This window comes from Plectropomus leopardus, chromosome 14 (genome assembly GCF_008729295.1).
Source record: "Plectropomus leopardus isolate mb chromosome 14, YSFRI_Pleo_2.0, whole genome shotgun sequence".
In the NCBI taxonomy this organism is placed as follows: Eukaryota; Metazoa; Chordata; class Actinopteri; order Perciformes; family Serranidae; genus Plectropomus; species Plectropomus leopardus.
In genome coordinates this window covers 31,922,652-31,950,612 of record NC_056476.1, presented here as the reverse complement: position 1 = coordinate 31,950,612, position 27,961 = coordinate 31,922,652, and the positions used below count along the sequence as shown (strand labels likewise).

Genomic DNA, 27,961 nt, shown 5'->3' with positions numbered 1-27,961 from the left:
TGAGATTTGCTCAATTCTGCAAATAAAACTAGCTAAATTAAAACAATATTTATCAGCAGTCTTTTCCCAGAATATCAGTTCGTTTCTGGCTGACAACCCTGCTCTGAAAAATGCTGATTGCTTAAAAAAGACTAAATTGAGCATTCCTTTGCTTCTCTTTAGTGAACTCATTGTGCATCTTTGTTTCTCCTCACATTGGGCTTATCTCCCAGCATGCAGCTGAACACATAAACATCAATATTAGCAGTGGTGAAAAGTTGTTGGGAAAGTGATCTTAAAACTCAAAAGGACACCTCCACATCCCTCTAATTAAAACTTAATCGCCCAGCTGAGCCCATTTGTGATGGGAAGGGGGGAGGGGGAAAAAAGGCCTATTTAGCATTAACATAAAAACAAACAGCCGCATATATATATATATATATATATATATATATATATATATATATATATATATATATATATATATATATATATATATATATGCAAATGAAGGAAGGACAAAAGCAGGATGCTGGGAGCCATCTGCCATAACTCACACTGATGGCCTTTAAGAAGAGAAATCACCTTCAAAAAATGTCCAATAAGAAAGTAGGAATGATGCACCTGTCGCCCATCTGACTAATGAGCCAATCAGGTTGCAAGGACAAGGAGCACATCCGGGTAGTGATGTTGGCCCGGAGTGTCATTGCCACAGAATACACCCGTGCTTCTAGCACAGTGAGGATTTAGGAGGCTGAGATGATATAAAAACGGTCCAAAAAGGCAACAGTACTTCTTCAAAACATTATGTCTGCAATAAGAAGTGATTTACAGCTTGTTGTCACATTAGCAGGACTCCAACTGATAACAGAGTGAACCTGAAAATGTGTGTTTCCAGGCATCCCTGATTTGTGTGTGTGGATTGAATATCTCCCTCCGTCCGTCCACCGAGTCGCTCAAAGCAGTTTTAATCCCATATATTCATGAAAAACACAACAAAAAAACACTGGCACTGAGTCGTGCCTTAAAAATGACAATGATTTACATTTCAACATAATGCTCTCTGTCGGCTGTTATTGTGACAAAGTGCCGCATGTATCCCTCCCAAATGAAAGTGGGTGTTCTGTTATGTGTGTGACAAAGACATTTGGACGAACCTGCCATCCTCTCCTTTTTCTTGTAAATGAGCATGGGAAATCTATTTATGTCCTCCCACAGTATACTGCGGAAATAAGGAGAAGCTTTTGGCTTATTGGGAGACAGCCCGAGCAGCCGAAATGAGCCCCTGTGAAGATATATAGAAAGAAAGAAAAGAAGAAGAAGGACGGAGAGAAGCGGCAGCACTCGAGGCGATGCAGGAAAAGTAGCGAGCAGTCCAAACACAAAGCCAGGCGAATGAGGGATGGGAAAAGGCGTTCTCGCCGGATGATCTGCTGCTCTGACAACACCTGGCCCAGGAACAAACTACAGACTTGTCTCGATGCGAGGTAGGGAGGGATAAAAAGAACCCTGAGGCCTGATACCCCCCTACACACACACACACACACACACACTTTTCCTTTCTGAACCAAAGGTTGAGACAGAGATGGGAGTGACGAAGTTGAGACATTTAGATGAAGAAGAAGAAGAAAAAAAGAGTGGTTTTGGAATGTGATAGCAGCTAATCTAGCTCAGATGCAGCGCTGTCGGGATGAAGGCGTTGGCAGGCAGAGTTTCTGGTGGAGACTGACTGGCCACCAGTTCACACCTCTGCTTTAAAACACACTGATGTTCCTCTAATCTAAATCAGAGCTGGGTGGGGTTTCATCACAGAGATGCCACTCTGCAGCTACTGCCACATACACATTCACTCTCACACACATTTTGTTTGCACACACACATAAACACACACACACCTCCCTACATGTTTCTCTAAGTCCCCAAATTTTAGTTTTGCTTTTGAGTCTCCCTCTTGTCTTCCAGAGGGATGTGTGAGCATGAAAATCAGATGCTCCCCACTGTATCCGCCTCTCTTTTAAAGAGTAGGTGCTACTGGGGAGGCAGGCAGTAGCAGCATGCACACACTCTACCACCAAACCAGTTATCAATCGTCACACTAGCACACACTTACTGTGATGGCATACACACACACATACACACACACTGTGCCAACCAACTAGGATACTATAGCTGCAACCGATTCATGTATAGCACAATTTTCCTCCTGTTTTAATTATATTTTCAAATCTTTCAAACGGGAAATCAGTGCTAAACCTTAATTCTCATTTTTGTGCTTCCCCTGAGGTCACCATGAGGTCACAAAGCTGCTCCATTTAAAACTCTTTGGTTGAACCCTTATGTTGATTCTGACATTCATAACACTGACTCAATATTATATTAAAAAACAATTTAGACTGGAATATGTGTGTATTTATAAACTACAAGCTCCACACATACAGGCTATTATTCAGTTATATGAATATGCCTGAAATATGTTTGTGATCCATACAGTTGTGCGCAAATGGAGGCCACCAGCAGCACATCTTAGTGAGTTTCTGTCCGATAAAAAATACAGCCAGTTTTATAAAATTAAGGCCTTTATATTAAGCACGTGGGCCTATTAAATTTAAAACGTGTACAACTTGGATTTAATCAACTGGTCACTCAAAACCGTCAATTAATTTAGGATTATTTATGCTGCCCGCATTTAAAAGACGCTAAAAGAAATGAATTGTGAAGGAGTGTGGTGCATTAAATGACAGTCCTTTATTGTGTTAAATGTGTCTGCACGCGCACATCTAACAACATATTTTAAAATGAGTCAAATGTTAATGAAATGATGAGTAAAAAAATAATATTTACCAGAGAAATGTGCGCGCGCTATCCAGCACATGAGGAGAGTGTGTAACACGGAACATCATTTCAGGTCTGCGTGTGTTTGAAATGTGAATTCAGGCTCGTGTTAAGTGTCCAGCATCCCGAGGACGAGCTACGGAAGCCCTCGGGTCACACTTTAACAGAAATAAATCTCGTTCTGATACTGACGGGACACCGGAGGGGATGTCTTGAGCGACTTTGACCACTGCCGCCGTGCGCGCCACGCGCCCGAGTGTGTGCGAGGGTGTGAGAGTGGCGTGTGTGTGTGTCAGTGTGTGTGAAAGCCACCACTAGTCGCCCCCAGTGCTCTTCAGTCTCCACTCTCCCTTCTCACCGCAGATTGAACGTCACGTCCGCACTTGAACTTGAGTTTTCTCCCATTGTAGAAGCCAGAGAGCCGCACAGAGCCGCACAGAGCCGCACACAGTCCGGGGATGCGGGACTCTGCAGCTAGCACAAAGAGAAAAGAAAGTGGCAGTCTGTCCTCAAACCAGCACTGGGCTTTGACTTAAAGAGTAAAAGTCTAACCTGCCCGCCTGGCTGCCACTGACAGTGCAACAGAAGAAGTGCCCACCACTTGGCGACACCTTGAGAAGTACCAAGAAGGAAATTGGATTCCTATTTGACACACTTTCACACGTTATTTGGCGTCATTTCACCTGCTTTCTCTGGACAGGGACGCACGGTGTCCAGGTTGGCCGGAGAGTGGACACCGACAGCGATTGTCCATCAGGAGGTGACCGCCGACCTCCCGCATCTCGCCACGTCTCTCCTCCACTCCGCTCCACGCCGCTCCGTCCTCCACTGTCCCCTCACAGATGGTGTGAAAGCCGCGAAAGGCAGCGCCGGACTACCCCCCTCCCTCACCGCCACAAGGGAGGCGCGCAACCACTTTGGCACCGAACTCCGATCGAGCATCCGGCCGCCCAGTGCTGCGCCACGGCCGGTCACCGCAGAGCACCGGAGCCGCTGCTCGCTGGAGGGAGATCCGTTACACGGAGGTCAGTCCGAGGGCCACATCTGGGGCCAGTGCAGAGCGGTCAGTTTGGGGTGGCAGGCGTGCGGTCGGTTTTGGGGGCAGTTTGCGGCCGGTGTAGAGGAGCAGCAGCAGCAGGAGGAGAGCCGACCCTTCCAGCGCCGCTCTCCGGGCGATGCCAGTGTAAATGCCAGGGCGATGTCCCGACGCAAGCAGGGGAACCCGCAGCACCTGTCCCAGAGAGAAGTAACATGTGAGTATACCTGCAGAAATTCACACCATCACAGCACACACTTAGCTTTTCTTTTTTCCTCTCCGTGTCTTTCTGAGAAGTTAAGTGGATTTTTTTTTTCCACGGATGATCGGTGCGTTGAAATGAACATTTTCAGACATGGAGCAGAAAGTTTTTCAAAGTGCGTCCTGAAACTCGGTTCTTTCCTCTTAGATTTACTGATAAAATTAAATAAAGTCCATTATTTACTTCATGTATTATTACAGTCTATAAATAACTCGATATTATTACAACACAGGAGCAGAGAGAGAGTGAAAGTTCTCGGATGCGTCTTTGACCTCTCCTGTAATAGCAGTTCACGGAGAAGCCAGAGACTCGTCTTGGTAGTTTATTAAGACATGACTTTTGTTTTTTTTAATTATTATTGCGCTTTTTAAAAATATATATACATTTATATATCTACATGTATATATATATATATATATATATATATATATATATATATATATTATATATATATATATATATATAAGCAGCGCTGTCATTTTAGGAGAAAATTACACTTCATTTTCTATAAGCAATAAAAAAATAATTGTAACTCAAGCAATATAAATCAGTTAATACTGTGTGTTTAATGTTTCCGATTTTTGCAAACACCAACTTTGTTCCTTTCATATGAGATTAAACACACAAAAAGTCAGTTATGATTTTCGGTATTTAATTCAAACATTTCTTTACTCAAAAAGGCCGATATTTTAATATGAACATAACAGACAGCTGAGGTGAATGATTATCAGCAGCTACCGAACAGGAAAACGATCAAATAAAATAAAGCAAGCACATGATATTCTCCTCCTCTCTCTTGCACTAGAACCAAGTTGCCGAGTGTCTCGGCTTTAACACTTATTGAATCTTTGATAGACACATTACTGCCTTGTGCCAGCCGCTCTGTGTTTTCACTTTAATTAGTTTTGCTCCGCGCTCGTGGTGTTTTCCTGCTGCACGGATGCAAAGCTTATACTTTGTAATATTAATGCTCGTTTTGGATTATTTAATACCCTGCACGCCTTGACAGCTAAAAAAAAAATAAAATAAAATAAAAAATCCAGGGTTCCCCCATGGCACTTTCCCGCAGAGTGCACGAGCCTATAAGTGACGCTATTTAAGGACAAAATACTTTAAAATGAAGGAGTTATATTGAAGATGAAAACCATATTAAAGGCATTTATTTTTTGTGAAGGTGAAGTGAAGAAATATATTTTTTTAGAAAGATTTTTTCTTTCTTTTTAAATTATTTTGGTCAAACCTAAATTAAGCCAATGATCGTCAGAGGAAACGCATCGCTCTTCCTCCTGACTGAACGCAAACACTTAATGTTTTGGCGCTGTCACTTTTGCCGCTACACTTGTCAGCAGTGAAATGTTTTTCTGGCCTTAGATCAGTTTCAGCTGATGAGTCCTGACAGGAGCAGCAGACGCTCCTGCAGGACTTTAACTGCTGAAAGCAGCAAATATCAGTAAGGGACATTTAGTGTGTGACTGCAGCTGAAAGCAGCTGTTAGTGATTTACAGATGAAGGAGTAAAATCAGAGAAGGAGGAAATGATGCTGCTCTTTGACGCAATGTTACATTTGGTGAATATTCCCACTTTGTGTTCTGCAGCTTGAGGTTATTTGGGGAGACTTGTCATCAGATCACTGACACACAATGTATGGCTGTGCACTTTACTGGCTTGTGTAGAATATAACACCCATATTTACAGCAGAGGCTTAGCACGCGTCCTGCCTGGGTTCTGGACCACGCTACCTTCTTCTCTTCTCTGCTGAGAGGCCTGGCCTTTCACACATACACACACACACACACACACACACACACACACACTTAAAGACTATACATGTGGCGGAGATGTCAAATCATCTCCTGACAAGAGCTTTGATTGCTTAACACAACTTGTGTGTGGCAGCGTACGAAGGCCTTGGTTACCTTTAGAAATAGGTCACATTGTGCACGCTGCATGCTTTGCTGGGACATCAGCTTCTGCAGCAAAGAGCCCAGAATATATTCAAAAGACATAAACAGACAGACAGACATAGAGCAGACAGCCTGGAGATGTGGAGAGACAACAGAGCACAAAGATGGAAGCTAATAAATGAGCTTCTGTATTGAAACAAAGCTGCTTTAAGCTCACTGTGTGTGTGTGTGTGTGTGTGTATGTGTGTATGTGCGCGCGCGCGCTCCCGAGCGTGTGCGAAGTGTAAAATGTAGTTTGGTAGATGTTTCCATAGAGCAAGTCTGACCTGTCTGTCTGTCTGATTTATCACTATTCAGGCTGCAGCAAGGTGCTGTACATTCCATAATTTATGTGTAAGAGATGCTCGCTGATTTAACATGCTTGAGTACACACATACACACATATGTACACACACATATGCAAATGCACGTGATTCCCCCTCACCAAATTCCACATAATTCTTCTCAAGCTGTCAGGTCATAAAAACCGTCTGACCTGCGTTTTAATCGGAGCATTTTTAATTTGACGATGCATCAGACAGTCCAAAATATGACACTGTGCATAAATTATTTAATTCAGAGGAAGAGTTGCTGCACCTCTTTTGTCTTTCAGTATTGAGAGGAAGTGTTAACAAAGGTGAAAGAGATTTTCTGAAGGTTAAATTGCTGATTTAAAAAAAAAAAAAAAAAGCACTTTGACAAGGCCTCCGTAGTGCACCTTTCACTTAGTGCTCAAAATATTCGGGATATTGTGCCACATTTTGCACAATTCCCAGTTCTCTTGTTGAAGTTGAAGAGTATTCTCTAATGCAGCTGTTTCACTTTGCTTTCATTCTGGTGTCCTTAGAACAGATTTAAAAATTAATAAAAAAGGACTATGCTATGGACTTGGAATCAACTTTTCAATGTACTCACTAAATGTAGGACTAATGCAACAATCTGTCTTCGGAGAAACATGTGGGACAGATTAATGGATATATTTTGTGTTAGTCAGGCACTTTCGCTGTGGGTTTTGGTGTTGCCACACCGACACAGTTTACACCCGAAGGTGCTTCTCATTCACTGCAAATCACCCCAGCTCTCCTCCAAAAGGCTGACACAGTGTGAAGAGACACAAACAGGACGAGAGCTCCCATTGTAGCCGCAAAAACACACACTCTCTCTCTCTCTCTCTCTCTCTCTCTCTCTCTCTCTCTCTCTCGCTCTCTCTCCCTCTCTCTCTCTCTCACATACACACACACACACACACACACACACACACACGGAGAGAGAGAAAGCTGCGTGTAAATTGCAGTCGCCCACTTGAGATGCATGTTTCCCTTTGGCTTGTCAAATAGCCATGCACCCTGCTGGGGCTAAGTCTTTGTTACAGAGAGAGAGAGAGAGAGCGAGAGAGAGAGAGAGAGAGAGAGAGAGAACCTTGTAAGCCTTTCTTCCATATGCAGTGAAACATTCTATAAATGATTTTTTTTAACTGCCATAAATGTGTCTTATTAAATGTTGCAGCTGATTGCAATGAATGCATAATGTTATTCCAAAGAGTCATATCATTTATTCTTTTTAATATATGTCCTCTATAGTTTTAGAGACCACACTGGTAAAGCTTTTAAGGCTTGCATTACTTAAAATAAAATAAAATGAAATAAAAAAGATACTAACAAAAACACAAAACAAAACAAAAACAAAAAAAAATGTTTTTAGTGAAACTGAAGGAATAGTCATATCAAAACTTTTGATGGTGAGTTGTATGTATTATATAAAGTAACCCAGACACTGTTTCCGAAAAGACACCTTGCTGCATAGTTGTTAGTCCTCCAATATTATTTGAAATGCAGTAGGCAGGACACATTTAATGTTTCTGAGTAAAATAGGTACATGAGAAAATTTTCTGCTAATTTGGGGGGTAAAATAAATACCAGCTTTTGTAATGTATGGTTTTAAGAAGAACACAAAATGTGTGTGTGTGTGTATTTTATTATTTTGGAGGGGGGGTTAAATGTGTGTGCACATGGGCTTCCAGTTCCCAAAGAGCATGCCTAAACTCATTTTGTTGAACACTCTCTCCCACTACTGATACCACATTACACACACACGTACATATATATACACATACACACACACGCACACACACACACACACACATACACACACACACACACCCTGCCATTGCCTGCATACCAGAGTTTTGGTTTGCTCAGCTGGGGCCTGGTGAACTGTCTGTCTGTCATGCTCGCCCTGCAACAACAAACCCCCTTTATTTTCTTCTGTCTCTCTATTCCTCTTCTCTCTCTTTCCTTTTCGCTCTTTCTCTCTCTCTCTTCCTGCTAGGGGGAGCTCTCAGGCTGTCAGTGCTGCGCTGGCTCTGCCAATGAGAAGGACAGCAGAGTGCAAACGTGTGTGTGTGTGTGTGTGTGCGGGCGTGTGTTAATCAGATGACATCAGCGCTGAAAGACCACAGTCACCTCCTAACTGTCACCACCTGCACACTGTGTACTTCACTCTCTCTGTTGCACTTTTTATTGACACCATTTTCTGTAACTTCATCACAGCGACTGGCTGACATCTGTAACATTCAGAGTGTGTGTGTGTGTGTGCATTGACATAAGGGAGTTCTAGCTATATGATTGGACTGTATTTTTCCCATTATACATTCTTTTTTTTTGATGGATATTGTGTGTAAATGTAGCTTTTTCTTTTTGTTTCCTAATCAAATATTTGTCAGTTTAGTTTGAAGACATCAACTTTTTCTTCTTTTAGTTTAGTTTTATTAAGTTAACTGCTGTGACAATAATGTCTGTCAGAAAGAGCAGTGAACTCTGCAAATGATCTAGATAAATTAAGCCATTACATACTATTATTCGTTTGTCTTTGGTTTATTACTAATACTGGTAAATTATCAAATCTTTGATAGGATTGAAAAACTACTTAAGATCCATATCTGTGCTGTTTGGAGCTCTTTGTGCTGTATTTCTGAAGCGCACTTCATTCCTACCACAGCAACTCCCAGACAGGTGGCTCATTCACACACTCTTCCCTTCACATGTGTGAACTCTCTGCATCATCGTTTGTCCAACTAATACTACAATCACACTGAGACAAATGTTTAGAATTATTTGTACATTTGTGTGTGATGCACATGTGATTGGCTCGATGTGGTAATGCTGACTTCGACCCGAGTGGGGGATTTACCTCGTGATGAACTTGAATTAGCTTCGAGGTAAACAGGTTTCCATTTGAAATCAAGTCAAATCTGAAAATAGGCTGCAAGTCAGAACATTTCCTTTCAACGTTTGCATCTAGTCTGCTTACTATTCTGCTTGAATATGAAGGCCTTATTCATTACTACAACACCAAAATGTTCTATTTGTGTAGAATTAATGTTTTAGTAAAAATTCAGTTTTAAAAAAATGTACAAATAAAATAATTAAATATTTTTAATTAAATAAAATATTATTATTAATATAAAAATATTATTTCAGGCTTTTCTTTGCTTTATATGAATAGTTGAAAATAGTGAGGTGACAAAAAAAAGGAGAAAGTGAGGAGACGATGTGACTCTGTGTGAGGATGTTGCCATGACACTGACAACAACACAATGTCCCAGAATGTAACACATTTTAGTAAATGTTGTTGGTTACTTTTAACTTTTCATTTTTATATATATATATATATATATATATATATATATATATAAGCTTTATTTGGAAGCAGCGGGATAAACACACTGACTTAATGGCTCAATGTTTTTTGTAATTTCCAAGACAAAATGAATGACTTAAAATACTCAACAAATGAGTCACAGCAAAAACACCACTCAGTGCAATGACTACAGTGTGTGTAATTTCTTACTCCTAACCCTGAGATTCTCAAAACTGGCTTTGGATGTAAAGCTGCTTCCTGGTGAGACTCTGAATATTGTTACTGAAAGTGTCGTAAAGCCAGCAGTTTCTGAGGTGACAGATCAGTTTAGACTTTTTCCTGCTCTTTTGCTGTACCTCGCCACAGATGCATCATGGATGCATGATGTCATATTGTGTTTGAGAAGCTTTATTTGGAAGCAGCGGGATGTTTTCATAGGAAACCAGGAAATAACTATAATAAAGCATTCAGATTCTACAAATTTAAGTGATATTTACCAAAGAGAGGATTTTTTTAGAAAGAGGAAATTGTGTTTACATTAACACAAGACAGTGTGTTGAGGGCCACTACATATGGCGTGCAAGTTACGAGCATGCACTTGTGCAATGTGTTGTTCAGCAAGTGAACCCAGAAGAAAGAAGTCTGCCTGGCATGGAAACACACATGCACCCTCAAAACTTTTGTATACTGTAATTATTACTGTCGCTGACCTCAAAAGTCAAACTGATTTAATACTACTTACACACTTACTGTAAGTGTGTGTGTGTGTGTGTGTGTTTAGGGACAGTCAGTTTTCTCTGGTATGAAGAAATATTGAAGTGTGGCAACTGATGAATGTGTGTGATACTACAAGTGTGTTTGCATGCTGAGAGCGTGCAACAGTTCCGATGAGTGTGTGTGTGCTGAATCTTGACTGGTGTGTTTGAGGAAACAGTAAAAAAAAAAAAAGTACCAGTAAAATGGACTTTTTATAGTTTCAATCATTTTTTTTATTCCAGTCCAGACTCCATCATCCACTCTCTCACACACAGAAACACACATTATTGTCATTGGTGTTAACTGGCAGAACCTTTTTTGCTCTGGGTGAGATTTTCATCACACAAAACGGGGAAAGTTGTGCTCATGAAAAAGTGAGAGCATTAAAAAAAAAATCTGTTGAGAGGGGAAAACAAATATTTGAGAAGCAGCTTGCTGTAAATATGCTATCCCATTTGTGTCTGTGAATATTATCTGACGGTTGTGTGGAGAGCGTAAGGGTCTAGATGGATTAACGGCACATTTACAGTGATAAGCAGTGAATAGAGGAAGCCAAGCCCCAGAGACTGCTGCCTGCTCGAAGAAAACCCTGACGACAGGAATTCAAAGCAGCACCTTTATAGCCTCGGCACGAGCCAGATGCCATATTTTAACTTTCTAAATACCTGTTGCACTGTCGTCACTGCAGATACTGGAGATGGTGTTTAGATGTTCCATTTCCTTTGATTTTTTTGTTCTGAAATCCTATTAACGCTGTTGCCTGACTTACCTTATTAGTTAAATCAGGCCAAAGTGACGCTTTTCCCTTTGCATCTGTCACTTGCATACACAGTGTCGACAGTGTCATCAGTGTAAAGAAACCACAAGCAAATGCAGGTTTATTGTATGACGCAGTCTTTGAATATCTCATGAAACTGGCTTTGGCTGTGAACTTATTCATACAGTATATTTATGAGAAATAATTGTACGTACATCTCTGCATCTGAGTGCAATCATAATTCTGTGGTTTCAACAGAATCAGAGCCTGCTCTAGTCGATCAGTGTGTTTTTACACACACAGGATGCCCGCTGTGTATTTAAGGTTTGGCTGGCGTTTTAAAAAAAATTATATTATAATATGCATTCATCTGTGTGTCGACGTCAAGTTTGCAGGGGTCAGTGTAACTGTGGAGTGTGTTAGTTCCAGGTCAGCTCACTGGCTTTACTCCCTCTAATGTTTATTACTGGACAAATACACTCTGTTGTAAATGGCTGCTCATGGCAATAGCGTAGGACAGATGGCTCCAGCCTGCAGGCCATACACACACACCAACACACACACACACGCACACACACACGGATACACATATTCACAATGCACACATGATGTATACATGTACGTACAAACATGATCAAACAGACGATGCATGCAGTAAGACATGTAATACACACACACACACACACACACACACACACACACACACACACACACAAATGCAGAAGGAGCAGTGCAGTTAGTGTGTGAAGATGTGGGCTGACAGTGCTCAGACACTGTACACCTGTTCTCTCTCACTCACACACACACACACACACACAAACATACACACACACGCACACACACACACACACACCTGCTTCCTGTCATCGAAGCAACAAAAATACATAATACATAACAGGATAACAAAGCTTTAACACAAATGAGAGCCTGCTCTTATATTTATATATTGCTTGTAATGATATTAGACTTTAATTTTCTTTAATATTCTTACAGGTATTATGATTTATTTTGATATTTAACAAAGTGGTGACCCTTAATATTAGCTTGTGTTAATTTTTCATAATAAAATTATCTATCTATCGATCTTCATCTTTTTTTTAATCAAAATGTAAAAGTGGTGCCTCTAGCAGTTAAAGTTACACTTATTGTCCTCTGTATATTGCTGTTACCACTGGAATGAGAAATAATTGTTTTGAGTTTGGAGCCCTGCATCCGGAGCCACTGTAACTCTGAGAGGTCACAGGATAATTGAATGTATAAAGTATTAGAAAATAAAGTATTTCTATTTCTATGTATTTCTAATAATAAGTGTATTTTTTTAAAATGACTTTTATACATTTTTCTTACTGCTCAGATTCAGCCTAAAGCTCTAACCGCTTTTGTGTGGTTACAAGTAGGCATGACTTTATTTCAAGGGGTGATGAGCCAAAAAGGTCAGGAACCACTGACATGAATCATATATCAGTGGAGGCTACAGGTCATTTAAGGCAAGTGGGGCAAAGGCCACCTGCTGGCAGCAGGTAAAAAGTGTAGTTTTAGTTTAGGTATGAATAACATAGATATGAACAGAATTCGGGATTAAAAATCCTCGCTTGCTACTCTTATTTATCATTATTCTACAATTTAGGGTCAGTGGTAGAGGGTTTAAAAATGGTGTTTTAATCACGCTTGGCGCGAAAGTGCACTGAATGTGGGAAACAACAATGCGCATGCCTGCAGCCTCTGGCAGTGAAAGCTAATGGCATAAATGTCAAGCCATGTGGGGCTGATTGTCTGTTGCCCTGCTGCAGTTTCATTGGCTACTTGCCAAGCATAACTGTCATTTGCTCATAGCTGGCAGATGTTGGTATTTCTTTAACAAAGATAGTAACTGCGGTCACAATGAATAAAAAGGACTATTTTTTACAGTATAAATATGAATATCTGCCTTTAGAAGAAAAACTTGAGATTATACACCTCGCTGCACACAAGCTACTGGAAAAAACATCTCTGTCAGAAAGAACTGCAGATTTAACGTAGAGTTTTTCTCAAGATTAACATGGCTAACTGCTAGCAAAAAAAGGATATGCGAAATGTGAAATTATGAAAAAATGTGTAAAAAAAAAAATTGTGTAATTTTCTTTTGCATATTTCCAAAGTGGTGATTTTGAGCCCTGTGATTTTTTTTTGCCACCTGAAACAACCACTGTGTTGGAATGTATAAAAATGATTCACATATATGTTACAGGCTGAAAAGGAGAAGGTTGAGCCATGGTGTATTTCAAAGCAGACCTATAAACATGTACTATGTGGTGAGTTTGGCTGTTCCATCTGGAGCCTTCATCTGCGTTTGCCATTCCAAATCATCCCAAATCAAACAGCCAACCTGCTGCTCATTCATCACCTTGCATTAGAGAGAGAGAGAGAGAGAGAGAACATTATTAGCAGTGTGTGAGGGAGTATCGGTTTTTACATGATGTGAAAGACATCTATGACTGGTATTGCAGAGAAATCTGCTGGAATGAACATGCTAACCAGTTAGCGCCTGCTTGTCCTCTCTTGTAATACCACTTGTACCTGGAGAGGCGGTAGTGAGCCACTGTGGAGTCTCGTCCAACATGGGAGAACAAAGTCAAGTATAGAATTAGCTTTTGTTGTTTTGAGATAGCTGTGACATAAAGTTTATGATTTTTTCTTTTCCTCAATATTTTTATGCTCTCAGCCTCCTTGACAGAGAATTCAAGGTCAGAAATCCAAAGTACTGGTGTGTTTAGGCCAGCCACTTCAGTCTAAGTGGTTGATTTCTGACCTTGAAAAAAACAAAAGCTAATTCTGTACTTGACTTCTTTTTTGATGCTTGCAGGCTTACCATTGGTCACTTGCTCAAATCTGTGATCTTAAGTTGTTGTCTCAGTCCAGGTGTTGATCAAAGTAAAAATTTGTGTGGAGACAGATAATCGAATGCCTAAAATCCCAAATCTTTTGGTTTTAGGCAAAGATTGTAAATGCTTGGAGCGAATGAAGTGCAAACAGTGCAACTTCTATCAACACAAACTGTAAAACATTAAGAATGTTTTCGATATATGTTTATGAGATGGCTGTGTTCTTTGGTCTTGCTCAGGGCTGGGTGATGAGGACAAAATCCAATATGATTTTCTTTAGCACTTACCTCAATATCAATATTGCAACAATATTACAGGGTTGACTACTGGCCTGCTGTTAGTGGTTGGCACCTTTTACACTGAAGAAAAGTTGTATCAGCATCCGAATCAACCAAACTAGGTTTTGCTAAATAATATTAATGGACTGCAGCAGCTCTATCAGCAATATCCCCATATCACATGTATTAGTGGTTCCCAGTATTTTGCTAGATCTGCGATTAGGGGTTCCGAGTAGACATTGCTTTGTTTTGGGCCAAAATGGTAGGGATCCACCAACATGGACAAAGTTGTTCTCGTCACTTATTTTTCTTCTTTTTTCCCTCAGAAAAATACAATACAAGTTACAAAAGTACACCCAAAAGTAGTTGGATTCATTCTTCACCAGATTCTGATGTCAGAAGGAGGCTTTCTAGATGTTTTTAGACAACCAGACACTTTCAAGCACACTGAGGCTTTCAGATGCACACTTGCTACCAAGGGATTAAAGCAATGGATCCTGCCTCACAATCATTTTCGGAACATCATTCAGTATTCCAGGTGAAATCAAGAGAAAAAGCTGCTCCTTCATCGTGTTGCTCAACAGCTGATATCAGTGTCATTTCATACTTTGGTCTGGTCAGGGAATTTAGATCTGCTTCTTTTCTCCTCTAGCATTTCCAGAGATCCCACTAAACATTGTGAGGATAAAACATAGTCTAGTTTGTAAATGTCCAACTGTTACATCATGTGACATCTGTTTCCTCTGTCTCTCCTATTTGACAGCGGACATTGAGCATCCAGATGGCAGCCTGCTCTCCGACTCTCTATCCCTCCACCCACTCCGCCTGCCCTCTCACCCGCTTGGCCTACCTCCCCACCCGCTGGACCCAAGTCTGGCCCACGCCCTGCCACCCAGCCTTCACGCTGACCACGACCTGCTGACCTGCGGCCAGTGCCAGCTGACCTTCCCGCTGGGCGACATCCTCCTCTTCATTGAGCACAAAAAGAAGCAGTGCCAAACACCGCTGCTGGCCAATGGCTGCTACGATAAGATGACCGACCGGGGAGGAGGAGGGAGTCCCACTCTGCAGAACCTTCATCACCAAGCACAGCAGGGGGAGCTGAGGAAGGTCGTGGAGCCGGTGGAGATTGGCATCCAGGTGACACCAGAGGAGGAGGAGGAGATGGGAAGAGGTGAGAGGGGAGGGAGGACACCCATCAAAGGAATTTGCCCCAAGCAGGAGAACACACCAGCAGGTAGGCATGATGAACACACACCCTTTCAAGAAATACCTCAGCTTTTTCATCACCTTAAATACATTTTTTTGACCAAATATGCAACTGCACAGACACACATAAATTTACCTTTTCAGCTTTTGTGGAGGCATTCTGTTAAGACTTAACTCATTCTTTCCAGCACGAGAGAGAGAGAGAGAGAGAGAGAGAGAGAGAGAGAGAGAAAGAGAGAGATGTTCATTTCATTAGAGAGAGAGGACAACAGACAGAGGGAGTGAGGAGAAAGAGGGGAGAGATAGGCACATTACCCACTCAAAGCCCTAAACCCCCTCAAGGACTCAGCTAGTTGAAACAAATTGTGCAAAACGTGACAGAGGGACTCACCCCGACTTTCATGGAGAAATCCCGCCTAAGCCATCTGCTTAAAAAGGTGAAAAGCTCATTAAAATTCAAATAAGCAAGGGAGGAAAAAAACATGACGAGAGGAGAAGGAGAAGAAAAAAAACAGAGAGAGGGATTAAAAAGAGGCTAGTTTCTCCTCCATTCAGAAGGGTAAAGAATACGTTCAGCAGGAGAGCAGCTGCGGGGGGAAGAGCACCAGCAGTTACAGTATCTCTCAAACCAGTCAAGATGCTGAAAGGGAGCCAGAGGGAAGAGCACAATATTCCAGTCTGCAACAGCAACTCCTGTCGCCTGCCCTGGCCTCTCAGAGATCACTAGTTGGAGATCCAGAACTCTACAGTTCAGTTCTCAACAAACAGGTACTCAACAACCAGCAGCTGCTGAAATTACCCATGAGTCAACAGCTTGATTTAAACTTAACACAGAAGAAAGGATATAGAAATGAAGAATTACTTTAGTATGTCGTGAAATGCAGTGCAATTGAAATGAAATGCTGTTTAGGCTGGTTAACTACTGTAAGCTAGTACCGCTGTTTGGATGAGACAGCACACAGTGAATCTGGATGGCTGGTCCACAGAGGCAGAGGAGCTTCAATAAGCCATTATCAAATCTCAGGAACTTTTACTAAATCATTTCTCTCTCTCTTCTTTGGAAGTAATACATCTTTGAAATTCTGATTCGAATGCTTTAATATCACTAGCTGAAGGGCAGTTGAGAGGGCAGAGGACAGTGTGTGTGAAGCAGTGATTGGGACAGTAGGGGGCACGATAGATCTCTTACCAATATAAAGTACTTTTTGTCATGCTAATCTGCAATTGGCCAAAACTTGTCAAAATGACCTCACATTGGTCCTATGTTGGTCCAGTTAGCTTGATGCAGAAGCCCTGAAGAGCTGTTAAGGTCATGGCGAGAGTGGATTTGGACAGGGGGGTGCGGAACTAGCAGTATGCAACCGGGGAACTGACTGGGGAAAGCTAAGCCTCGGGCCTCACTGCCTCAGTTCTCTGAGCTGTACCCATGGAGGGATGTGCGGCAACATGATGCTCGTTTAATGTTTTCTTAACTTGAGAAAGTAGAGATAAGCAGCCAACTAGTGTAAAATAACATTGTGGTTAAGTTTTCCTCCTGTCCTTCCACAATGTTTTAAATCACCAGCCTCCTTTGATAAGGTAACTTCAAATCCATACTGACAAGTTAACCTGGAATTTTCATCCAGCTTTCTTTCCATATAACTTGTACGTGTGCATCCATCATAGAACATGGAAGACAGCATGTTCAACCCTTCTGGTTTAGACACACACCAAAGCCTTAAAGCCATAAAGTCAAATTTAGTTATTTGACACCTTTCAAACACTAAGCATTGAAAGTGCTTTGTATAAGGAGTAAAATACAACATAAATAGTTGATAAGAGAATTTTATTTGACTTCCTATGTGTAAATATGCTGCTATACCTGCAGTATAGCCCGTTTTTTTGCAGCACTCCTGGTTTTCTATATTTACAGCACCACTTCAAAGATTTGCATAAAATCTACCTAACATTAGGACAAAAACACTCAGTCATTCTTCAGCAGCACCGGGCTAAACTTAGAGGGGAGAGTTGGCCCAAAGCCATGAGGAGATGCACTCACAGGTAACACTCAGGACTCTGGTTCTCCGTTTAGTGCTCGAGTAGGACAGCGCTCTTCTGACCATATCAGCCTGCGGTTTGGCCTGCGCCGTAAAACACTGTGTTTTGGCCTGAACTTCATCAATATTTTACCAGGCTGTTACAACTCTGCTCGGCAGCTGCACAGTGCTGCTTTAGGTGGCACAGCCACCTGAACCTCTGAAAGCTCGGCACTTAGCTCTGTAACTGCACTGAGACTTTACATTTGATACATGACAATTTGAGCAGTCGGAGGATGCAAATAGCTCTGGTACACTCCCAGACTGTGTTCAGAGCTGCACTCAAGCCTGTGCACTAATTGATTGGCGTTGGTCACGTTATTAGGTCGTCATTATTTATATTTATGTGCATAAGTATATTTTTCTCCCCATGTTTAAATGCTTGCAATATATCTAATTGTGTCCTCCTGTGAAATCAGCTCCACATGTGCAGCATTGGAACGATGGAAATTGTAATTGCACAATATTTCTTCATAACAGAACACGCAATAATTTTCACATTAAAAGCAAAAACATATTAGCAGCTCAATTGGACGTGCACTGCGGCAACTGTAAACTATATTGCTGCAATAACATTTTATGTTTCAAAATTACCCTCCGTTTTTCACAATTTCCACATGAAATATGGCCAGCTAGCACCTTATTAACAAGGGGGAAGGACAGAAGGGTTTATTAATCCAGCCAGAGTTTAATTTGGAGAGAACCAGCTCAGTGCTGCTCAAAATCAATGGGGGATTGAAATATGGCAGGTGGAATTTTCCCTTTTTAAGTCAGACCGAGCTTTTCCTCCAATAGATTTCTACACTTTTTCTACTTTTAGAGGGAAACGGGAGAGACAGCACAGAGAGCAGGAGAGCAGGAAGAGAGAGGGCGAGGAGGAAAGCGATCAGAATATAACTGGTGACGACGCATCATAACTTGCTCCCAGCAGTCAAACTTTTCTTTGCCCTTTTTTTGAAAAAAATGTTTTTTTTTTCTATTTTTTTTTTAATCTTTTCACTACCATTTACCTTCCATGTAAAATGGACCAAGTATTTTACACTTGGGACAGTTTCAGGAGGAGTCATTTGGATGTAGAGAAAGTCTGTAAAGGCATCAGTGAACCTGTAGGCTCAGCCCATACATTATTTAATATTGAGTAAACAAACACCATGAAAACCATAAAAATCACTGTATGTCTATGGTACAGTGACTTAACTTGCTTTGCGTGATGGAAATACCACATGGCCAAATATAAAAATCACAGGAAAAGAAAAAAAGGTGCCATTTACCAAAAGGTTATCAAGGTTTAGGTTGCCATATTTCTCTAAAGTACATATTTTAATGTTTGTTTGTTTTTCGTATTTAGCCCTGGAATTGAAGCAATGTTTTACAACTCTTTTTTTAAATGTTAGTCACTATTTACAAATCTTTTTTTTTTTTACTGCAATTTCGTTCTAGCGATGGTTGTGCTTCTCCTCTTCTTCCTCCTCTAATCCTGTCTCCTAAGCATAAACCACAACCAGCAGTTTCATCAGTAGGGCACTGAGTGTGAGTGTGTGTGTGTGTTTGTATCATCACGTGTGGGGATGCAACATAGAGAATATGTGAAAGCATTAGGGGTTGGCGATATATATTTCAGCATATTTTTGTGATAACAATTTTCTTAACGATCTGACAAAATCCTGAAAAAATATTTTAATATTAATTTCAAGACCACACAATTGCAACAAAATAGGTGATAATATGTTAAATTTATTTATCAACATAAACATAACCTTTGCCTTCAAATATTTAGTCAAAACTAAACAGTGCCTCAGCTGCCTCAGCTGCTACACACACTAACTGCTTACCTCGCTTCTCTCTTGTTTTTCTCCACCTGTACCTGCATGCCATTACTCTTTTGCTCATCCAGCTTTAACTTGTGTCACTTAGGCCTGACAATCATACCGCCAGGATGCACACATACGCACACACACACACACACACACACACACACACACACACACACACACAGAGAGACGCACACTCACACACAAAGTGCATTTGTTACAATTTCCATAACACATTCACACATATTAAGTATTTTTTGTTATACTTCATGCAGTCTTGTATTAGACCTACAAAAGACCTTGATGTTGATTCCTGCATCCGTCCTGCATGTAACTCCTCTACTGCGTGAAACACGTAGCAATTTCACTTTAGACATGCTTGTTGTTGCTGTGTGTAATGACATCAATATATGAACAAGTCATAATACTGCCATATCATGATATCATAAAAAAAATCATAGTAAAAATGGTAGTAGTATGATAGTGAACAATGTGATAAAGCACCACTGACATATACCAGTGTATATACCAGTATTGCTGTATTGCTGCTGAAATCTGTTGTCAGACCCCCAAAATACAATAACAAAAACAACGAACAAAAAAACAAAAAAACAAACAACAACAAAAACAATCAAACCTCCATTTCAGTTCATATGACCAAATATGACATCAAACCAGGTCTTCCACCTGTTTTGATACCACACATACTCATAGGAACTGAAGTTGTCAAATGATAAGAAAATAATGGTTTAATCTTATTTAATTAACAGAGTTTGTATAATTTTAGATATATATAGGTCAGATATAGACAGAACTATCATGCTTCAGGTTTGAGAAAGGACTGTAAAAAAGGGACTCATTTTGAAGTAGTGACCCTGTAGCTTATAGGCTATCACAGCTGTCAACTCAAAGCTTGCTAACATTCCATGGAACAGACATGTAAACTGCTGTGGAGGGACAATGTTTCTAGTCAGTAGTCAAAATCCTCCATAGTAAGACTTTCCTTTATTTCAGCTCAGAGCTTTGTGTTGTTCATCAACACTTCACATTATCACAGTGCCCCACATTACCCCCTTTTCTACAAGTCAGCAGAGTCCAGCTCCCCCTGCTCAGTGAACCTTGTCTTTGGGTCTGAGGATTTCAACAGGCAACCTTTTGGTCACACACCCTCCCCTCTTGCACTGAAGTCAGGATTAATAGACCTCCACCGATGGAATCATGACGATGTATTAGAGGAAAGAGTATCATTCATTCACATCATTTTTACTTAAAGGCATACACTGTGTGTGCCTTTAAGTAAAGGCTGTGGTTCAGAGGTAGAGTCAGAGGTGCCTGGAGACAAATGGAGCAACGGCTATGGCTCAGAGGTAGAGTGGGTCTCCCTCTAATCGGAATATCAGCGGTTCGATCCCAAGCTCCTCCGGGCAACATGTTGAAGTATCCTTGGGCAAGATACTGAACCTCAAGTTGCGGGGTTCCCCAAGAGTGTGAGTGTGTGTGAATGAGTACCGAGTAGCAGGTGGCACCTTCTACAGCCTTGTATAGCCTGGGCCACCACTGTGTGAATGGGTGAATGAGACATGTAGTGTTAAAGCGCTTTGAGTGGTCAATAATATATACAAGTACAGTCCATTTGCCATTTATCATTTACGCACAGAAACGCAGTGTATGCACATCACAGAGGAGTGTTTAACACCTCCTGACACATTGCTGTGCAGCCCGTAAAGCCTTATCAACCAGGTTTAATTCAGATGTTTAACTAAGTCTAGTTGGAGTGGAGAGGAACGCACATACACAAACAAGCATGAACACGTGCATGCACAGAGGGGTGTGGAGTTTTGACGAACTCAAATAAGATGACAGCTCTTTCATCTGACAGAGCCTTTTGACAGGATGAGTGTGTGTGTGCCAGCTGTCCAGCTCTACCTCTGCTTTCACACCCACCTTTTTTTTCCCAGATGACTTTTTTTTTGTTTTGCAGCTCATTCTCTGTCTCTCTCTCCATCTTTCCATGTTTCACACACAGATGGTAACTTCTACACACCGAGACAAGGAGCTCTCCCTTTCTCATATGTCCCTCACTCACATTCTCTCTTTCTTTCTCGCTCACACACACACACACACAAACACGCAAGTGCGCGTGCACACACACACACACACACACACTTAAGTTGAGTATCAGTCAAAAAAAGGAAATAATTAATACAGAATTTCAAAAAGGATAATATACAGAAAAAGACACAAAAACGCAATGAAAATAAAGCATTTTCAAGAGGACATGTTTAAATCTTATGTAAATATTATGCACACGGACACACACACACACATCTTCAATAAGTAATGACCAAGCACAGTGGCATGTCCCTAAAATATTTAGCATATGCTTATTTATCTTCCAAATGAAACTGCACAAAGACTTAACAAAGAGCCACTGCACACTGTCTGTCTGTGTATATGTGTGTGTGTGTGTGTGTGTGTGTGTGTGTGTATGCGTGTGTTTGATATAACAGCCTGTACTTTAGAGGCATTACGCTGCCCGCTGCTCTTGTTTTTTTGCGTTGTTTCAATAAAGCTGGGAGGCCTCTCGGATGGAGCGCCGGCCTTTTTGAAGTGGTAATTACTCTGGTTTGTATCGCTGCTCGCTCTCTCTCCCAGTTTCTCTCTCCCTCTCTCACCCTCTGTATTCTGCATGCTTTTGGCCAGTTTCGGTTTGGGTGTTTGTGTACGTGTTCACACAGTACAGTTCTGATGTATTTTTAATAGGCCTGAAAGGATGTGGATGGACACACACACACAAACACATTAAGTGCTGAGGAAACTACACTGTACCCGTCTTGAACAGGATTGAATACGTTTATTGAAAAAATGGAATTTATCACTCACTAATTAATAAGTAATTTGATTATATGACTTATTGCTCCACAGCATCTTTTCAGATTTATAACCCATGAGATTGTGACTGGATTTTGTATTTTATGAGGGCAAAGTTCTTGTACAGATGTAACATTTGAGCTCTTTGCTTCTTCTGTTGAAGGTTCTGAATGAATTCCTGATTGCAGTTCACTCCACAGCCTCCACAGGGAGATGGGTAACTAGTAACATGGATTTGTAAATCATAAAAAGGATTTGTATAGAATTTTTCATAATTATCATCATCTCCTCTGTATAAAAAATTGACAAAGACATTCTGGAAAGGGCTGTTGCCATCTTGCTGGTGACATCACTTAGAGCTAGAGACTGTGCAGTAGTGATCTGCATGGTTGTGCGTTCCCAACCATACACCCACCTAGCTAATCCCGAGCACACCCACTGATCAGGGGCATAGTGACTGGCACACATACCTGTCAATCATGACTTCAAATCCTCTTTTTATACCATCAAATAACTAATTAAAACCAAATTTGTCAGAAAATAATAACTTTACAGCAACATCAGGGTGATAAGAACCATCTTTGGGAAAAAGTTATTTAACCTGTACTTTTAGTTTGGCTTATGTCTGATCGGCTAACACAGAGGGGGCGGGATTTATGACCTAAACTGCAGCCAGTCACAGAGTAGCGATCAAAATATTTTGTGTTTATTGTATGGAACTGTTATGTCATCCATGTTTATATAAGTCATTTGTTCTATACCAAGCAGAGGCCAAACAGTGTCATTACAATGTCACATGATGCCACTGGGCCCAAAGGGACTTTTCCTCAATGACCTACATCACGAAAGAAACATCTGTCAACAAGTGGATGAATGGCTTTTGAGAATTACAGCTCACATTAAAAGATTGTTGCATTGAGATTTAATCCATTCAGTATGATAAAAATTAAAAACTCTAGAAGAGCTGCAAGGTTAACCAAGTGCTAAGCTGGAAGGAGCCACTCAGCTGGCTGAAGTCTCTGGTCTGCCCGCTCGGTGGGCTGCACAGTGCAGAAGCAGAGATGATCATCTGGGTAATTTCATACATGGCATGTATGGCTCACTGTATGGAACATGTAGAGATGGAATTCGGTTGGTTTAACAAAGAACGGGCCTATGATTTGGATGTATTGCAGACTGAATGTAATGTGCAGTAAAACCAAACAGTTCTCACAATCTCCCACTTCTTAAATGTATGCTCAGTAACAGCTAGCAAGCCAATTAGACTAATCTGTGGGACTGGACCAAAATATTTGGCTATTCAGATATTCATTAATTGGGTAGGTGTTCGGTTTTTAATTTAGGGATTTGGATCTTTGTTCTTTTTTTGTTTGTTTGTTTTTGGCAGAGGACTAATGTCAGTTGAACTAATGTTGATCTGAGACCAGTCGGGCCAGTGAACACACTGAGACTAAACCTGGGAACGCCCCCATCCTGTATGTTGTCATTAATGTAATTCTATACTACTAAATATGGTTGTCACACATATTACTAATCATATCTTCTGAAACTCAGACCTGTGTGTGTGCTAAATGCATTTGTGTGTGTGTGTGTGTTTGTACCTTATGTTCTCCTTCCTCTCTTCGCTTCATCCACATATTCTATGCTGGCGCTCTACCTTTTCTCTGTAAATCCAGCATCCTGGACATAAACCAGACACTTGGAGCAAGACTACCGAGACATAAAGGCTGGAAGAGACATCAGAAAGACATACAGATACACAGAGAGAGAGAAAGAGAGAGAGTTTTTGCCATTAATAGAGCATACAAAGGCAAACTGGCATCTCGTGTGCTTCTTAGTATTTTCAAAATCCCTTTTTGCGATTTTCGCCTCGTCGCCTCTGCTGCGTTAATCACTTTGCATGCACTCATTTAAATATTAAAATTGTCTTTAATCATCAAAGCCAGTGAGCATCATGCATATTCATATCATCTTACCCCACCACATCCCCCATCCCTCCATCCCCTGGATCTCAGGTTCATTACTCTGCCGTGCTGCCATTAGCCACTTCCCTAATCACACAGTTTACACACACAGACTAACCCATGTATGCATGCATATACACACAGCTACACATACACACACATGTGCGCACACACACACACACGTGCGCACACGCGCACGCACACACACACACACACACACACACACACACACACACACACACACACACAGACGGCTAGCCACCAGCACTAACCAGTGCTAATCCGCTAACTAGACTAAAACACACAGGCATCCCTCCAGTCTAAACTGAGAGAGCAGACTTGTCATCCATCCCGGCTGCTAGATGGCTGGAGCTGGGAGTATTTGTCAAGAGGCTCGATGAAACCCTCATTTGCATAATGACTTTGTAGTTCTGCATTAATAAAATTTGCATATGAAGCCGTGTTAATTACTCCTGATCAGCCTTTTTTGCATTCATGCATGGTAATTTTTGACGACTTGCGAAAATTGATGTCCTGGCGTCAGGGATGAGATTGGAGGAAGAGGCTCTGTGCAAGTGTGTGCCTGTGTGTTTGTGTGAGTGAGGATGAAGATCGGGCAGAGATGATGAAGTCTTTCTATGTCTGTCCATAACTTTTATAAAATCTCTTGGAATTGTTGAAAGTAAAAGGAAAGGCTTTTCAGTAAAATCCGCTCTTAATTTTGTTTTACAACACACACACGCACACACACACACACACACACACACACACACACACACACACACACACACACACACACACACACACACATTTGCACATTCACACACACTCAGAGGCTGGCTGCCAGCCATTTGTGAATCTATTGTTTACTCTCAGTTCCTCTACTCAGACAGTGGAGACTGTATTTTGCTCTCAGCTCCTCAGACTGCTGGTTTGATCAGGACTGGATAATGTTCACAACATTTTAGAAATGAATTGTGTTTCTGACAAAAATATGCTTTCTTCTTTGGGATGCCTTCTTTTTGCTGTTTTTGTTTTTGTTTGTTTGTTTGTTTGTGTGTGTGTGTGTGTGTGTGTGTGTATGGTTCAGTAGCAGATTTCATTGACGTTTTTAATACAACACCCTAAAAAGAGCTACATGTGATGAGTGACCCTCAGGGGTTCAAACTTTTTCTTCAAAGTCAGAGTGGTTTCACCTCTGAGCGGGGACAGGAGGTATTAACAGCGCCCAATCAAGGTCTGTGTAAAACATAAAGCGGGAAGACATGACCATTATGTTGGTGACCACAGCACTGGAGATTTAATAATTAGTGAAAAGAAGAAGACGAGCAGTTGTAAATGTCCACAAACTGAAAAAACAATGAGGTTCAGGAGCTCCTAAACCTTTGAGCAGAGGGAGAGATCAGCTGCCGTACCACAGAGAAGGAAATGTCTGTTATTGACATGTTAGTTACATGTTATGTTATTGTTTAGAAAGTGCTACTGATGCTATGTTATGTGTCACACTAGAGGCCGATGCTGTCGTGTTAAACGTCACACCTGTCATGCCTCTTTTGATTTTGGGATGCTGTAATGCGGCTTATAATCACACACTGCAGCGACATGATGCAGCCATCGTTTGGGCAAAGGAAGTATAAAGAAGGGACTTTGCTGTGGCTCTGTAGCGCCACCTCTGTGTAAAAGCAGCTGTTCTTATCCTCACCCTTCTCACTTCTCATGCCTAAACCCAACCAACCCAACCAGGGAGGCCAATGAATACTAGCCAATCAGAGGCAGAGTAGGGCAGGTCATGCCTTCACTGTGGGAGAAAAAACACTGGCTTCCTGGACTGTACTTTGAAAAGCATTTGGTTTAGCAGCTACTGAGACATGACATCTGCTTTGCTGTTTCATTTTTAATAGCTTTGGAAAATCAGCTTTATTTGATGAAAATGGCATCTAAGTGAGCGAAGGCTGATTTTAGAAGCTTTCCGTTTATTTAAAGCTTTTCCCTCAAGGACAAGCTCATTTGAATTCCCCACAGGGACGATCAGGTTTAACAAACCTCCTGCTAAACCCAGTCAGAGACTTTCTTCATGGTCCCTCCACAGTTCAGGCATTTATTCAGATCATTTTTGTGGCCTTTTGCTGGAGGTTTTGGCACAGGGCTTTTCAATGTATGCGTCATGTGTCATATTTCTTTTAGAGGCACAAAAAAATGTAGCAAAGCAGAGAGCTCTGGTGAAAAGGAGAGAAAATATGTGTATTTCATTTGGTGGTCTCAAATTTATTTGAACGCAGCAACAGAAGCCAGAAGCTATTAGCAGCATGGAGAGTCCGGGGCGCCGGCCAACGCAAAGACGTTTCCAACAGGACGGACATGAATCACAGGCAGTCATGGATAAAGGTTTTAAAGTGGTAAACCTGAAAATCCTTTTTTTTTTTGGTTTGTTTTCTCTCCATGTTTAGTGGTGAGAGCTCATGAGAGGTTTCTGTTCTGCTCTTCATGTTGTGCTGATCATCTGTCAGTCACAGAGAAGTCTTCTCCCAGTACGCTCTGAAGCTGGGGCTTGTTTTCCACCAGTTCAGCCATGGTAGCTGTCACTGTTCATGCTAACCACCAGCTCTTTCTCTTTTGACTAAGAATATATTCATAAAAGAACACTTTCTGCCTTTCCTGTGGTAGATAGTTACTAAAATGTATACAGCTGCACTATTCCCACTTGGAAGTTTCTTTGAGTCTTTCTAAAGAAACCAAACATTTTTTTAGGTTAATTATTAACACTTCACACGGAATTTAAACCCTGTCGGATTTGACAATTAATTTGTTAGCATATAGAAAAATAATATAACCCTTTGAATTCTGAGCAATATAGGAAAAAGGCAATGAGCCACTTGGCCAGAAATGTTTCACAAATTTCAAGAAATGAGTAGATTTAGACACTTATTTTACAAAAGCTGAGGAAAAATGTCTTAGGGAAAAAAGGGGAAGTATCATAATTACATATTTAGAATTATGTTCTTCCCATGATTTTAAAAGAAATCAAGCCCATTAGCGCAGGTTTCAAAGGGTTAACCTGTGAGGGGAGCATGTTGGAAAATATGTCAATAAAGGCAACAATTAATAGAAAAGCTGTATTAAAATAATGTGATTATATATTTTAAAATATGACCATATCAAGACATAGTGTTGTACGGCAGCGTAGAGCTGCCAGGCCAGGCAAAAATGTAACAATGTTATTATATTTACAACATTTCATGTTATAACAAGATAAATAAGGATTGTTGTTCTAACAAGAACACATGAAAATATCTTGTAAAAATGTAATAAACAAATTTTATGTTAAAAAACTTTTCATGTTATTGGTCTTTTGATCATGTATTGTTATGAAAATGTCAGAAGCAATTTATGAAACACAATCCCTAATTTTACTTTTTACTTTTACTATTAGAGATTAGACACTGTGGACACCTAAAAAATCACTTTGCTGACAAACACAAATTTACTCACCTCAACATGTTTGAAGGGTCATTTTTAAAAGCAGAAATAAACCCACAGACCGCCTATTAAAATTACTCATGGCAGAAGAAATTATGTTAACATTACTGCATTAACAAGAATTTAGCAAATCTGACGTGTATTTACATGAGAATATCAAGTGCATTCACCTCCAGTGTCATCAGAGCAAGGTGGTTGCTGTGAGGGAGCT

General features: G+C 40.8%; 1 protein-coding gene across 1 annotated transcript in view; it reads left to right on the top strand.

The window, feature by feature from the left end:
• Positions 1–3,233: 3,233 nt before the first annotated feature.
• bcl11ba (BAF chromatin remodeling complex subunit BCL11B a) overlaps positions 3,234–27,961 on the top strand; it is a 53,169-nt gene continuing 28,441 nt past the window's right edge. The window contains exons 1-2 of the mRNA XM_042500610.1: positions 3,234–4,064; positions 15,107–15,580. Of these exons, the coding sequence (XP_042356544.1) occupies positions 4,010–4,064; positions 15,107–15,580 (529 nt within the window). The 5' untranslated portion in view covers positions 3,234–4,009. The remainder of the gene's footprint in view (positions 4,065–15,106; positions 15,581–27,961) is intronic.